The sequence below is a fragment of the Balaenoptera borealis genome, assembly GCF_965194805.1.
Source record: "Balaenoptera borealis genome assembly, chromosome: 13".
NCBI lineage: Eukaryota > Metazoa > Chordata > Mammalia > Artiodactyla > Balaenopteridae > Balaenoptera > Balaenoptera borealis.
In genome coordinates this window covers 82,730,786-82,747,640 of record NC_138870.1, presented here as the reverse complement: position 1 = coordinate 82,747,640, position 16,855 = coordinate 82,730,786, and the positions used below count along the sequence as shown (strand labels likewise).

The 16,855-nt window shown below is 38.7% G+C and overlaps 1 protein-coding gene across 1 annotated transcript in view; it reads left to right on the top strand.

Annotated features, from left to right (window-relative positions):
* Positions 1–16,452, top strand: part of LOC309608942 (uncharacterized protein) — a 574,070-nt gene extending 557,618 nt beyond the window's left edge. Inside the window, exon 11 of the mRNA XM_082349690.1 lies at positions 14,565–16,452. Coding sequence (XP_082205816.1) covers positions 14,565–14,568 — 4 coding nt within the window. The 3' untranslated portion in view covers positions 14,569–16,452. The remainder of the gene's footprint in view (positions 1–14,564) is intronic.
* The last annotated feature ends 403 nt before the right edge of the window (positions 16,453–16,855 follow it).

Sequence of the window (16,855 nt, the reverse complement as noted above, 5' to 3'; positions counted from 1 at the left end):
TGTTTTCCCCTAAGAGTTTGATAGTGTCTGGCCTTACATTTAGGTCTTTATTCCATTTTGAGTTTATTTTTGTGTATGGTGTTAGGGAGTGTTCTAATTTCATTCTTTTACATGTAGCTGTCCAGTTTTCCCAGCACCACTTATTGAAAAGGCTGTCTTTTCTCCATTGTATATTCTTGCCTCCTTTCTCAAAGAAAAGATGATCATATGTGTGTGGGTTTATCTCTGGGCTTTATATCCTGTTCCATTGACCTATATTTCTCTTTTTGTGCCAGTACCATACTGTCTTGATTACTGAATCATTGTACTATGGTCTGAAGTCCGGGAGCCTGATTCCTCCAGGTCCGTTTTTCTTTCTCAAGATTTCTTTGGCTATTCGGGGTATTTGTGTTTCCACACAAATTGTGAAATTTTTTGTTCCAGTTCTGTGAAAAATGCCATTGGTAGTTTGATAGGGATTGCATTGAATCTGTAGATTGCTTTGGGTAGTATAGTCATTTTCACAATGTTGATTCTTCCAATCCAAGAACATGGTATATCTCTCTATCTATTTGTATCATCTTTAATTTCTTTCATCAGTGTCTTATAATTTTCTGCATACAGGTCTTATGTCTCCTTAGGTAGGTTTATTCCTAGGTATTTTATTCTTTTTGTTGCAGTGGTAAATGGGAGTGTTTTCTTAATTTCACTTTCAGATTTCTCATCATTAGTGTATAGGAAAGCAAGAGACATCTGTGCATTAATGTTGTATCCTGCTACTTCACCAAATTCATTGATTAGCTCTAGGAGTTTTCTGGTAGCATCTTTAGGATTCTCTATGTATTGTATCATGTCATCTGCAAACAGTGACAGCTTTACTTCTTCTTTTCCGATTTGGATTCCTTTTATTTCTTTTTCTTCTGTGATTGCTGTGGCTAAAACTTCCAAAACTATGTTGAATAATAGTGGTGAGAGTGCGCAAGCATGTATTATTCATGATCTTAGTGGAAATGGTTTCAGTTTTTCACCATTGAGGATGATGTTGGCTGTGGGTTTGTCACATATGGCCTTTATTATGTTGAGGTAAGTTCTGTCTATGCCTACTTTCTGGAGGGTTGTTATCATAAATGGGTGTTGAATTTTGTCGAAAGCTTTCTCTGCATCTATTGAGATGATCATGCGGTTTTTCTCCTTCAGTTTGTTAATATGGTGTATCACATTGATTGATTTGCATATACTGAAGAATCCTTGCATTCCTGGGATAAACCCCACTTGATCATGGTATATGATCCTTTTAATGTGCTGTTGGATTCTGTTTGCTAGTATTTTGTTGAGGATTTTTTCATTTATGTTCATCAGTGATATTGGTACGTAGTTTTTTTTTTTTTTTGTGACATCTTTGTCTGGTTTTGGTATCAGGGTGATGGTGGACTCATAGAATGAGTTTGGGAGTGTTCCTCCCTCTGCTATATTTTGGAAGAGTTTGAGAAGGTTAGGTCTTAGCTCTTCTGTAAATGTTTGATAGAATTCAGCTGTGAAGCCATCTGATCCTGGGCTTTTGTTTGTTGGAAGATTTTTAATCACAGTTTCAATTTCAGTGCTTGTGATTGGTCTGTTCATATTTTCTGTTTCTTCCTGGTTCAGTCTCGGAAGGTTGTGCATTTCTAAGAATTTGTCCATTTCTTCCTGGTTGTCCATTTTATTGGCATATAGTTGCCTGTAGTAATCTCTCATGATCCTTTGTATTTCTGCAGTGTCAGTTGTTATTTCCCCCTTTTCATTTCTAATTCTATTGATTTGAGTCTTCTCCCTTTTTTTCTTGATGAGCCTGGCTAATGGTTTATCCATTTTGTTTATCTGCTCAAAGAACCAGCTTTTAGTTTTATTGATCTTTGCTATCATTTCCTTCATTTATTTTTCATTTATTTCTGGTCTGATCTTTATGATTTATTTCCTTCTGCTAATTTTGGGGTTTTTTTGTTCTTCTTTCTCTATTTGCTTTAGGTATAAGGTTAGGTTGTTTATTTGAGATGTTTCTTGTTTCTTAAGGTAGGATTGTATTGCTATAAACTTCCCTCTTAGAACTGTTTTTGCTGCATCCCATAGGTTTTGGGTTGTCGTGTTTTCATTGTCATTTGTTTGTAGGTATTTTTTGATTTCCTCTTTGATTTCTTCAGTGATCTCTTGGTTATTAAGTAGTGTATTTTTTAGCCTCCATGTATCTGAATTTTTTACAGATTTTTTCCTGTAATTGATACCTAGTCTCATAGTGTTGTGGTCAGAAAAGATACTTGATATGATTTCAATTTTCTTAAATTTACCAAGGCTTGACTTGTGACCCAAGATGTGATCTATCCTGGAGAATGTTCCATGAGCACTTGAGAAGAAAGTGTATTCTGTTGTTTTTGGATGGAACGTTCTATAAATATCAATTAAGTCCATCTTGTTTAATGTATCATTTAAAGCTTGTGTTTCCTTATTTATTTTCATTTTGGATGATCTGTCCATTGGTGAAAGTGGGGTGTTAAAGTCCCCTACTATGATTGTGTTACTGTCAATTTCCCCTTTTATGGCTGTTAGTATTTGCCTTATGTATTGAGGTGCTCCTATGTTCGGTACATAAATATTTATAATTGTTAAATCTTCTTCTTGGATTGATCTCTTGATCATTATGTAGTGTCCTTCTTTGTCTCTTGTAATAGTCTTTGTTTTGAAGTCTATTTTGTCTGATATGAGAATTGCTACTCCAGCTTTCTTTTGATTTCCATTTGCATGGAATATCTTTTTCCATCCCCTCACTTTCAGTCTGTATGTGTCCCTAGGTCTGAAGTGAGTCTCTTGTAGACAGCATATATATGGGTCTTGTTTTTGTATCCTTTCAGCCAGTCTATGTCTTTTGGTTGGAGCATTTAATCCATCTACATTTAAGGTAATTATCAATATGTATGTTCCTATTACCATTTTCTTAATTGTTTTGGGTTTGTTATTGTAGGTCTTTTCCTTCTCTTGTGTTTCCTGCCTAGAGAAGTTCCTTTAGCATTTGTTGTAAAGCTGGTTTGGTTATTCCGAATTCTCTTAGCTTTTGCTTGTCCGTAAAGGTTTTAATTTCTGCATCGAATCTGAATGAGATCCTTGCTGGATAGAGTAATCTTGGTTGTAGGTTTTTCCCTTTCATCACTTTAAATATGTCCTGCCACTCCCTTCTGGCTTGCAGAATTTCTACTGAAAGATCAGCTGTTAACCTTATGTTGATTCCCTTTTGTGTTATTTGTTGCTTTTCCCTTGCTGCTTTCAATATTTTTTCTTTGTATTTAATTTGTGATAGTTTGATTAATATGTGTCTTGGCATGCTTCTCCTTGGATTTCTCCTGTATGGGACTCTCTGCGCTTCCTGGACTTGACTGACTATTTCCTTCCCCATGTTAGGGAAGTTTTCAACTATAATCTCTTCAAATATTTTCTCAGTCCCTTTCTTTTTCTCTTCTTCTTCTGGGACCCCTATAATTCGAATGTTGGTGCATTTAATGTTGTCCCAGAGGTCTCTGAGACTGTCCTCAATTCTTTTCATTCTTTTTTCTTTATTCTGCTCTGCAGTAGTTATTTCCACTATTTCATCTTCCAGGTCACTTATCCGTTCTTCTGCCTCAGTTATTCTGCTATTGATTCCTTCTAGAGAATTTTTAATTTCATTTATTGTGTTGTTCATGATTGTTTGTTTGCTCTTAGTTTTTCTAGGTCCTTGTTAAACGTTTCTTGTATTTTCTCCATTCTATTTCCAAGATTTTGGATCATCTTTACTCTCATTATTCTGAATTCTTTTTCAGGTAGACTGCCTATTTCTTTTCCATTTGTTAGGTCTGGTGTGTTTTTACCTTGCTCCTTCATCTGCTGTGTGTTTCTCTGTCTTCTCATTTTGCTTAACTTACTGTGTTTGGGGTCTCCTTTTCACAGGCTGCAGCGTTCTAGTTCCCGTTGTTTCTGGTGTCTGCCCCCAATGGGTAAGGTTTGTTCAGTGGGTTGTGTAGGCTTCCTGGTTGAGGGGACTAGTGCCTGTGTTCTGTTGGATGAGGCTGGATCTTGTCTTTCTGGTGGGCAGGTCCACCTCTGGTGGTGTGTTTTGGGGTGTCTGTGACCTTATTATGATTTTAGGCATCCTCTCTGCTAATGGGTGGGGTTGTGTTCCTGTCTTCCTAGTCATTTGGCATAGGGTGTCCAGCAGTGTAGCTTGCTGGTCGTTGAGTGCAGCTGGGTCTTGGCATTGAGATGGAGATCTCTGGGTGATTTTCGCCATTTGATATTACATGGAGCTGGGAGGTCTCTGGTGGACCAATGTCCTGAACTCGGCTCTCCCACCTCAGAGGCACAGCCCTGACGCCTGGCTGGAGCACCAAGAGCCTGTCCTCCACACGGCTCAGAATAAAAGGGAGAAAGAAAGAAAGAAAGAAAGAAAAAGATAAAATAAAACGAAATAAAACAAGATAAAATTAAAAAGTTATTAAAATAAAAAACAAAAAATAATTATTAAAAATATTTTTTAGAGTAATTTTTAAAAAAAGGAAAGAAAGAAAGAAGAGAACAACCAAACCAAAAAACAAATCCACCAATGATAACAAGCACTGAAAACTATACAAAAAACAAACAAACAAACAAAAAACGGACAGACAGAACCCTAGGACAAATGGTAAAAGCAAAGCTATACAGACAAACTCACAGACAGAAGCATACACATACACACTCACAAAAAGAGAAAAAGGGGAAAAACATATATATCGTTGCTCCCAAAGTCTACCTCCTCAATTTGGGATTATTCATTGTCTATTCACGTATTCCACAGATGCAGGTACATCAAGTTGATTGTGGAGATTTTTTTTTTTTTTTAATTTTATTTATTTATTTATTTATTTTTGGCTGTGTTGGGTCTTCGTTGCTGCGCGCGGACTTTCTCTAGTTGAGGCGAGCGGGGGCTACTCTTCGTTGCGGTGCGCGGGCTTCTCATTGCAGTGGCTTCTCTCATTGTGGAGCACGGGCTCTAGGCGCGCAGGCTTCAGTAGTTGCGGCACAAGGGCTCAGAAGTTGTGGCTCATGGGCTCTAGAGCACAGGCTCAGTAGTTGTGGCACACGAGCTTAGTTGCTCCGCGGCATGTGGGATCTTCCCGGACCAGGGATTGAACCCGTGTCCCCTGCATTGGGAGGCGGATTCTCAACCACTGTGCCACCAGGGAAGCCCTGATTGTGGAGATTTAATCCGCTGCTCCTGAGGCTGCTGGGAGAGATTTCCCTTTCTCTTCTTTGTTTGCACAGCTCTCGGGTTCAGCTTTGGATTTGGACCCACCTCTGCGTGTAGGTCGCCTGAGGGCATCTATTCTTCGCTCACACAGGACGGGGTTAAAGGAGCAGCTGATTAGGGGGCTCTGGTTCACTCAGGCCGGGGGGAGGGAGGGGTACGGATGCGGGGCGAGCCTGCGGCGGCAGCAGCCGGTGTGACATTGCACCAGCCTGAGGCGCGCCGTGCGTTCTCCCGGGGAAGTTGTCCCTGGATCACGGGACCCTGGCAGTGGCGGGCTGCACAGGCTCCTGGGAGGGGAGGTGTGGATAGTGACCTGTGCTTGCACACAGGCTTCTTGGTGGCTGTAGCAGCGGCCTTAGCATCCCAGGCCCGTCTCTGGGGTCCGCGCTGATAGCCGTGGCTCGCGCCCGTCTCTGGAGCTCGTTTAGGCGGCGCTCTTAATCCCCTCTCCTCGTGCACCGGGAAACAAAGAGTCAAGAAAAAGTCTCTTGTCTCTTTGGCAGCTCCAGACTTTTTCCCGGACTCCCTCCCGGCCAGCTGTGGCGCACTAGCCCCTTCAGGCTGTGTTCACGCCGCCAACCACAGTCCTCTCCCTGGGATCCGACGGAAGCCCGAGCCTCAGCTACCAGCCCCCGCCTGCCCCCGCAGGTGAGCAGACAAGCCTCTCGGGCTGGTGAGTGCTGGTCGGCACCGCTTCTCTGTGTGGGAATCTCTCCACTTTGCCCTCCGCACCCCTGTGGCTGCGCTCTCCTCCGTGGCTCTGAAGCTCCCCCCTCTGCCACCCGCAGTCTCCGCCCGCGAAGGGGCTTCCTAGTGTGTGGAAACCTTTCCTCCTTCACAGCTCCCTCCCACTGGTGCAGGTCCGTCCCTATTCTTTTGTCTCTGTTATTTCTTTTTTTTTTTTTTTTTTGCCCTACCCAGGTACATGGGGAGTTTCTTGCTTTTTGGGAGGTCTGAGGTCTTCTGCCAGCATTCAGTAGGTGTTCTGTAGGAGCTGTTCCACATGTAGATGTATTTCTGATGTATTTGTGGGGAGGAAGGTGATCTCCATGTCTTACTCTTCCCCCATCTTGAAGCTCCTCCTCTAGAATTATCTCTTGAATGGAATCTCCCCCACAGTTCAATCTCTTTGTCTGTCTTCTTCTCCACTGCAAATATAATTCACTTCATATTGTTTAGATTTGCTAATTTTGGATTCTTAGTAAGAAAGAGTATTTTTAAACACTAAGACCGCTGTCTAAATACCTAAAACCACCCCCCACACCCCACACACAAAAAGCTTTGCTGAAGAGGATAACTTACTTTCCTACCAACCTGAAACTCACTAGCCTATCTATGAGGGGTTAGGTGTTGAAAAGATGACTTTCATTTTAAGATCACCCAGATGAACTAACTAAAGGCCGTTTCACATTTGGAATTAATAATGAAAAAAGCTTCTCCTACCTTGAACTCCTACCAGAGTTTCTGTCTCAATTTAAAAAAAGGAATTGGTGATTTACATGTGTTCCAACAAACGTCACAATTAACCTTCAAACAATTGCAAGTTTTCAAAAGGACATGACAAAAATGCTTGTAGGACTGGTGTACAAGAAATCAATAATGATGGTAATGAAAAGGTGTTTCATTGTCTGGAGATCATAAATTCTCTTCTCTGCATCTTTCTTCCAACAAATTAGAAAAAATAAAGTGACTGAATGTCAGATTCTCAGGAGTGATGAAAAAAAAGAAGGCTTCAAATTAAATGTCCAATACCTGTACCATGATAAGTTACTTCTGGCAGGTTGACATCACTGATTGATCATGACTTCAGCATCACCTCCTTTCTTGCCCAGAAACTTAACCTTCAGATTTGGTAGCAATGAAGACTGACTTTGTGCTTCTCAGAGCACAGTCAGAGTAATTCAAAGAGGAGAATTGCAGACCTTATCCCACTGTGCTAGGAAAGAAACTGATTTAGAAACCTCTTTGCAGAGAGCAGTTTTGACCAGATTATGGTCCAAAATTGGACTCTTTTTGAGATGGGATGAAATTTGATCCCTTTGTCAATGACAAATAGAAGCTTCATTGCCCACATGATAGAAGCTTGTGTCTGGTAGGTGATTCCTCAGCAGTTATATAGCAAACAAAATCAACTCTAGGTAATGTGATTGTGAGGAAGACTTTGCACAGTGCATGCCTCTGCTGTCAGCAAAGAGCCTGGCTGACCACTACAGACATACACCTCTCCTCCAAAGCCTCTGATAAGATGGCTTTCTGTATAGTGCAGGTCAAGCTCCCCCCTCGCAGTCAGGCTTACAGAAAGCCTCCAGAGGCCACCTAATTGACCACACTGGCACTCAGTGGGGCCATCCATTTATCTTGCTGCACTTTAAGCTCAATTTCTCTTTGTGTTTCCTAACCATGGAAGACAAGTCACTCTCTTCTGTAGTACAAATCCCCTTGACCAAAGGCAATTCCGAAAGTAGCTTTCATTGCTTTTTCTTCTGCTTCAGGCTGAGTAATCCTAAATTCTATAAGCTTTCTCACAGGCCCTGCTTTTGATCTAATAATTCATTCTATGATTAGCTGTGCCTTTCCAAGGTCTTTCTAGAGTTTTGGTTGGGCCAAACCAAAGACAACCATGATGAATGTGTCTTAACAATGAATATAAGTGTTGGTTGCCCAGAAGGCTGTCTCTCTAACTGGACAGTTTAGGCCTGGATCTTCTTAAATCACTAAGGTTATTTGTTACTCCTGTCTTCAAAAGCATCCCCTGCTGAAATGCATAAGGTAATTGGAAAGGAAGGGGAAGTGTTGTTCACAGGGATCTACATTGCAGATTAGTTTTTTGGGTTAACTGGCTGACAGCATGGTATAGGAGGTGGTGACATAGTGCAATGCAAAGAACACTGGACTGAGAGTCCCCAGGCAGGTAGAGCATTTTCCCCACCCTTGCCACTCACCAACTGGGTGATCTGGGGCATGTGTCTAAGCTTTGGATTTCTTATCTGCATCAAGGAGATACTGTAGAGGTGATATTTACAATCTTACTCATGTCTGAAGTTTGGTATTCCATAACTTAATATTAAGCAGGACTTTAAGAGGATATAATACAAATTGTATTTCCAAAGTGACGGGGGTTAATTAAGGCCACCACAGAGGGTGCTCTGTGTGTGTGGGCTGCAGCAGAGGACAGCTGTGAATATCTGGGCATAGAGTATAGCCTTGGATGCTAGGAAACCGGGAAGATGGGTGAGAGTGGGCTCCCATCTTGCAAGGGCCTCAGCCAATGTAGAAGACAATGTCTGAACTCTTCCGTGCTTCCTTACATGAGCCCAGCTGTGCTAAAATAGACCTCAATGATACTGGGGACAGTTAGTGTTTACCTTATATACACCTCTGAGGAAAATCTTATTTGTTGAAGGCAAAATCATCTCCTCCTCTACAGTTGCCAAGATGATAAATATCCCAGCAGAAAGGCTGATGACTCTTTATCAAGTTCTGTAGTAAACCCAAGAGACAAGTAGGATTTATCTTTCCTTTAATTTCAAAACACATAAGTCCAAAGAGCTCAGCAACCATAGAAGTTTTGACTTTATCCAGTGCTTTTGTCAACGGTATTAAAAAGTAGCAGAGGAGTCTCAAAGGAAATGAACAAGGAAACGTCCTTGAATCTTAGACCCAATGAGTTTGGATATTTTAAATAGTTGAAATCAATAGAGCATAGTGGTTGTGAGCATACATTCTGGACTTAGCCAAATCTGGGTTGTAGTTCTGAAACGCTCTCATTTTATAGGAATGTGATCTCAGGGAAGGCTGAGGCTTTTCAGCTTCTATTTCTCCTCATCTGTTAAATGGAAATAATAAGAATAATATCTGTATCATAGGGTTGTCATATAGATTAAATAATAAAAATTTCTTAGTCCAAAGCCTGGCATATGGTTAAGTGCTCAATAAGTGGTCATCATAATCAATTTCATCTTCCAGGAGGATGAAGTGTTGTTCTAAAGTGTGCAAAATTCACACTCAGAGAAAACAGATGCAGTCTTAACAATATGCTTCCCATTCCTGACTGCTGGACATGGCTCTTGAAAATGAGCTGGAATGTGTCAAATATGAATCTCTCAGAAATAGGGAGAGGATTGCTTGGAGCTAGATTCCCAAGCCAGGCCAGTGTTTGATATTAAAGTTTCCCTGCAATCATATTGAAGTATTATTACTCTGTATTGCTTTGAAAACAAAAGCTGAGACCTGTGTCCTCAGAGTACCTTTTAGGCTATGTTAATTGGTCCAATAAATCTTCTCATTTTTTGGTGAAATCATTGTGGCTAAGAATAGACAGATGACCAATTGGCCTGTGTAACCAATGCCCTAACTTGTTTCAATTTTCATAAACAAAGTGAAAAACAGATTTTGCTCTGGTTATGAATTTGGATATCTATGGATGAGTCATTATAAGTGTTGATAAGAAATGGTTACATTTGATGCCATCACAGCAAAAAAACTTTTTAAAGTGCCTTATTTAGTGGAGGTTAGTGATTAGTTGAAACATTGTATAGTTGAGTAAGAGATGAATGTATAAAAGTTGAACATGGGCTTTTCATGCTCACTACAATTTTTCCCTCTTTCAATTCAAAATTCATGTTTTTATTTTTTAATATTTTATTTTGTGAACTTAAACAAGTTCAAGCTGCAAAAATGACATCTGTGTTTGTACAAGACAACAGACATCATTTGAATTTATTAATATAAAGCATTTTACACCTAGAAGAGACTCAAATAACCAATGTAGTAAGCAGATGGGAAAATATAATAAATAGTCTGGTTTTCAATGACATTTATAACTGTTCCTTATTCAGCAATGGCAGGCTAAATAGGCAATAGACTTTTTTATAGTTATAGTCTAGGAAAGCTTCTTTGAAGCTGCTTTTATTGGAAGCTCATTTTTAACATATTGGATTGAGTATCTAATCAAGGGATCTTCATTTAAGGATGCAAAAGTTTTAAGCCACTTTAGGGGGGGAAAAAAGCCAACCTAATTTACAAAGGTGTTCAAATGTAAATAAAAGCCAAAAAAGTTTTCTGAAATGGAGAATATTTTAGTGAAAACACTTCAACCTAAGGCATTTTAATCTAAATTTTGCTTTCAGATGTACTTGTTCTAATACATATAGTGAAAGATCCAAGAGCAAAGAACTAAATGGGTTTGGGGTTTCAGTTTGAAGGAGAGAAAATCAAGGAAAGTTCAAATTAAAAATCTTTAATTTTAGAAAGTTTTGACTAAGAGAATGGAGATATATTGTTCTCTGTCTTCATTTACTTTAAGAAATGCATAAAATTTTTAAGAAAATAAAGAGTCTGTGAAAATTAACATATGGAGGTCTTCAATTGGAGAAGCCACCATTTACTGTTGGTGAGAGTTTTTTTGTCTTGTTTTTTTTTTTTAACATGGAGTAGAGAGTCTGCAGGAATTTGAAAGCTTTTTATAAGATCTTTCAAAATTAGACAGGACTTTTTTTCCAGGTTGTTTAGAATTGCTCAGGTGTGTTGACTCCAAATTCATTCCAATCCTCTTCTTCCAGCTCAATTTGCTGTTTGGCAAGATGTATTATATTTCTCTAAAAAAGTAATTTCAGCCATGTGCTGTTCAATTAATTAAACCAGGAGGCCATTAGACTGGTGTGGCTCTGTTGCCAGGCTGCCTATGTAAGCAAACTGAAACTAACGCCTAGAAATGCCTCAAAGTCATGAAATCAAAACCTAGGAACAACCAATCAGAGCCCAACTAGGCTTTAAACTATAGCCAATCAAATAATTTCCTTGTTTTGCTTCTGTACCTTCTCTACATAAGTCTTATCCTTGGCCATTGTCTTCAGAGTACCCCTAACCACTTCCTGTTGGTGTTGAGTCTAATCGGTTTTTACTAAACTCCAATTTTTTTTTTATACTTTTCAGTTTATCTCTTAACAGTGCTTAGGGAAAGATTAGTTAGACAATAATTCCACTTAATTTTTATGCCCACCATAGTCAGAAAGCAAAAGTTGACTGTTTTGTTCACGTCTTTTTTTTTTTTTACATCTGTATTGAAGTATAATTACTTTACATTGTTGTGTTAGTTTCTACTGTATAAGAAAGTGAATCAGCTATATGTATACATATATCCCCATAACCCCTCCCTCCTACGTCTCCCTTCCACCCTCCCTATCCCACCCCTCTAGGTGGTCACAAAGAACCAAGCTGATCTCACTGTGCTATGCGGCTGCTTCCCACTAGCTATCTATTTTACATTTGGGAAATGTTTTTCCTCTAAGAGTTTTATAGTGTCTGGCCTTACATTTAGGTCTTTAATCCATTTTGAGTTTATTTTTGTGTATGGTGTTAGGGAGTGTTCTAATTTCATTCTTTTACATGTAGCTGTCCAGTTTTCCCAGCACCACTTATTGAAGAGGCTGTCTTTTCTCCATTGTATATTCTTGCCTCCTTTCTCAAAGATAAGGTGACCATATGTGTGTGGGTTTATCTCTGGGCTTTCTATCCTGTTCCATTGATTTATAATTCTGTTTTTGTTCCCATACCATACTGTCTTGATTACTGTAGCTTTGTAGTATAGCCTGAAGCCAGGGAGCCTGATACCTCCAGCTCCAATTTGCTTTCTCAAGATTGCTTTGGCTATTCGTGGTCTTTTGTATTTCCATACAAATTGTGAAGTTTTTTATTCTCATTCTCTGAAAAATGCCATTAGTAGTTTGATAGGGATTGCATTGAATCTGTAGATTGCTTTGGGTACTGTAGTCATTTTCACAATATTGATTCTTCCAATACAAGAACATGGTATATCTCTCCATCTGTTTGTATCATCTTTAATTTCTTTCATCAGTGTCATAGTTTTCTGCATACAGGTCTATTGTCTCCTTAGGTAGGTTTATTCCTAGGTATTTTATTCTTCTTGTTACAGTGGTAAATGGGAGTGTTTCCTTAATTTCTCTTTCAGATTTTTCATCCTTATTGTATAGGAATGCAAGAGATTTCTGTGCATTAATTTTGTATCCTGCTACTTTACCAAATTCATTGATTAGCTCTACTAGTTTCTGGTAGAATCTTTAGGATTCTCTATGTATGGTATCATGTCATCTGCAAACAGTGAGAGTTTTACTTCTTCTTTTCTGATTTGGATTCCATTTATTTCTTTTTCTTCTCTGATTGCTGTGGCTAAAACTTCCAAAACTATGTTGAATAATAGTGGTAAGAGTGCAACCTTTTCTTGTTCCTGATCTTAGTGAAATGGTTTCAGTTTTTCACCACTGAGAACGATGTTGGCTGTGGGTTTGTCATATATGGCCTTTATTATGTTGAGGAAAGTTCTGTCTATGCCTACTTTCTGGAGAGTTTTTATGATAAATGGGTGTTGAATTTTGTTGAAAGCTTTTTCTGCATCTATTGAGATGTTCATATGGTTTTTATCCTTCAGTTTGTTAATATGGTTTATTACATTGATTGATTTACATATATTGAAGAATCCTTGCATTCCTGGGATAAACTCCACTTGATCATGGTGTATGATCCTTTTAAAGTGCTGTTGGATTCTGTTTGCTAGTATTTTGTTGAGGATATTTGCATCTATGTTCATCAGTGATATTGGCCTGTAGTTTTCTTTTTTTCTGACATCTTTGTCTGGTTTTGATATCAGGGTGATGGTGGTCTCGTAGAATGAGTTTGGGAGTGTTCCTCCTTCTGCTATATTTTGGAAGAGCTTGAGAAGGATAGGTCTTAGCTCTTCTGTAAATGTTTGATAAAATTCGCCTGTGAAGCCATCTGATCCTAGACTTTTGTTTGTTGGAAGATTTTTCATCACAGTTTCAATTTCAGTGCTTGTGATTGGTCTGTCTATATTTTCTATTTCTTCCTGGTTCAGTCTCGGAAGGTTGTGCTTTTCTAAGAATTTGTCCATTTCCTCCAGGTTGTCCATTTTATTGGCATATAGTTGCTTGTAGTAATCTCTCATGATCCTTTGTATTTCTGCCGTGTCAGTTGTTACTTCTCCTTTTTCATTTCTAATTCTTTTGGTTTGAGTCTTCTCCCTTTTTTTTCTTAATGAGTTTGGCTAATGGTTTATCAATTTTGTTTATCTTCTCAAAGAACCAGCTTTATGTTTTATTGATCTTTGCTATCGTTTTCTTCATTTCTTTTTCATTTATTTCTGGTCTGATCTTTTTGATTTCTTTCCTTCTGCTAACTTTGGGGTTTTTTTTGTTGTCAATTGTCTAATTGCTTTAGGTGTAAGGCTAAGTTGTTTATTTGAGATGTTTCTTGTTTCTTGAGGTAGAATTGTATTGCTATAAACTTCCCTCTTTGAACTGCTTTTGCTGCATCCCATGGGTTTTGGGTCATCGTGTTTTCAGTGTCATTTGTTTCTAGGTGTTTTTTGATTTCCTCTTTGATTTCTTCAGTGATCTCTTGGTTATTTAGTAGTGTATTGTTTGACCTCCATGTGTGTGTATTTTTTACAGATTTTTTCTGTAATTGATATCTAGTCTCATAGCATTGTACTCAGAAAAGATACTTGATATGATTTCAATTTTCTTAAATTTACCAAGGCTTGATTTGCCCTACCCAGGGATGTGGGGAGTTTCTTGCCTTTTGGGGAGTCTGAGGTCTTCTGCCAGTGTTCAGTAGGTGTTCTGTAGTAGCTGTTCCACATGTAAATGTATTTTTGATGTATTTGTGGGGAGGAAGGTGATCTCCACATCTTACTCTTTCACCATCTTGAAAGTCCTCATCATGTCTTTTTTTTTTTTAAATTGGAGTGTAGTTGTTTTACAATGTTGTGTTAGTTTCTACTGTACAGCAAAGTGAAGTAGAGTTCCCTCTGCTACACAGCATATTCTCATTAGTTATCTATTTTATACATTGTAGTGTATATATGTCAATCCCAATCTACCAATTCATCCCTCTCCCCTTTCCTGCCTTGGTGTCCATACGTTTGTTCTCTTGGTGTCCATACGTTTGTTCTCTATGTCTGTGTCTATATTTCTGCATTGCAAACTGGTTCATCTGTACCATTTTTCTAGATTCCACATACATGTGTTAATATATGATATTTGTTTTTCTCTCTCTGACTTACTTCACTCTGTATGGACCTAGAGACTGTTCATGTCTTTCAACTCTAGTTGAAATCCGTCACAATCAAAGGAAACATAGGGAAGTGGTTGCATTTTTTGATGCTTCTCATTATACTTTTTTTTAAACTCTTTTTGATGCATCTCATAATTAGAATTATTTCATTGCTGTCACTTTAATTTTTTTTTCTCCCACTTCACAGATAAACCCAGAGGAAAAACCATCATACCAGGGACTAAGGAACATCATGCATATTGGTGACATTGTGTAGCAGACACAATAACTCTATCAAAATAAAAGGGTGATCTGGATCCACACACCATTCTCACTTCATTTGGTTGTCAATATAAAACAATTTTATGTAATTTTTCAAAATGTTGCTTAATTCAAAGTAGGAACTAGCATAAGTTTGTATGTAGGCTTCCTTTTGTGAAGGCCATGTGCAATCACTCAAGGTACAACTCAGCTCCCCAAATTTTATCTTATCAGATCCCAGCTTCTTTAGGAGTGACAGTACACTTGTTGACAGCTGGGAGAAGAATTCTTTCTTCCTGTTCTTGTGTACAGATGTTATGAATATTTCCTTTGGGAATATTTTTCCCAGTGGAAATGGGAAAAGGAGGCAAAATGGATGTTAGAGAAGGAGGTTTTTTTCATCAGAAAGTTAGTAGATAAAGCTGACCTTTAGAACTGTTAATTCAGGACGAGGATGAAAAGGGGGGAAGGTGACAGAAGTGGGACTCAGGATCTATCCAGAACCACACTAAAAGTCATAAAATCACAAAATGAGTGGTCATTTTAAAGAGATATAAGGGTCTTTATTATGCATATTATCTGTAACCAGATGATGCAAATGTATAAGTATTTCCTAAAAGTAAGGGAGGTGGTGAATGCTTTGGAGTTTGAGATAAGAGTTTGTCATTTACATTTTTCCCGTAACTAGAACAAAAAATTTTACAATATGTATGGAAACACAAAAGACCCCGAATAGCCAAAGCAATCTTGAGAAAGAAAAACGGAGCTGGAGGAATCAGGATCCTTGACTTCAGACTATACTACAAAGATACAGTAATCAAGACAGTATGGTACTGGCACAAAAACAGAAATATAGATCAATGGAACAGTATAGAAAGCCCAGAGATAAACCCATGCACATATGGTCACCTTCTCTTTGAGAAGGGAGGCAAGAATATACAGTGGAGAAAAGACAGCCTCTTCAATAAGTGGTGCTAGGAAAACTGGACAGCTACATGTAAAAGAATGAAATTAGAACACTTCCTAACACCATACACAAAAATAAACTCCAAATGGATTAAAGACCTAAATGTAAGGGCAGACACTATAAAACTCTTAGAGGAAAACATACGCGAAACACTCTATGACATAAATCACAGCAAGATCCTTTTTGACCCACCTCCTAGAGAAATGGAAATAAAAACAAAAATGAACAAATGGGACCTAATGAAACTTAAAAGCTTTTGCACAGCAAAGGAAACCATAAACAAAATGAAAAGACAATCCTCAGAATGGGACAAAATATTTGCAAACGAAGCAACTGACAAAGGATTAATCTCCAAAATATACAACAGCTCATTCAGCTCAATATCAAAAATCAAACAACCCAATCCAAAAATGGGCATAAGACCTAAATAGACATTTCTCCAAAGAAGATATACAGATTACCAGCAAACACATGAAAGGATGGTCAACATCACTAATCATTAGAGAAATGCAAATCAAAACCACAATGAGACATCACCTCACACCAGTCAGAATGGCCATCATCAAAAAATCTACAAACAGTAAATGCTGGAGAGGATGTGGAGAATAGGGAACCCTCTTGCACTGTTGATGGGAATGTAAATTGATACAGCCACTATGGAGAACAGTATGGAGGTTCCTTAAAAAACTAAAAATAGAACTACCATACGACCCAGCAATCCCACTACTGGGCATATACCCTGAGAAAACCATAGTTCAAAAAGAGTCCAGTGCCACAGTGTTCATTGCAGCACTATTTACAATAGCCAGGACATGGAAGCAACCTGAATGTCCATGGACAGATGAATGGATAAAGAAGATGTGGCACATATATACAGTGGAAAAGCCATTAAAAGAAATGAAATTGAGTTATTTGTACTGAGGTGGATGGACCTAGAGTCTGTCATACAGAGTGAAGTAAGTCAGAAAAATAACCCAAATACCATTTGCTAACACATACATATGGAATCTAAAAAATTAATGTTTCTAATGGGCCTAGTGGCAGGACAAGAATAAAGACACAGACGTAGAGAATGGACTTGAGGACACCAGGGTGGGGAGGGGAAGCTGGGACAAAGTGAGAGAGTAGCATTGACATATATACTCTACCAAATGTAAAACAGATAGCTAGTTGGAAGCAGCTGCATACACAGTGAGATCAGCTTGGTGCTTTGTGACCACCTAGAGGGGTGGGATAGGGAGGGTGGGAGGGAGGCTCAAGAGGGAGGGGAT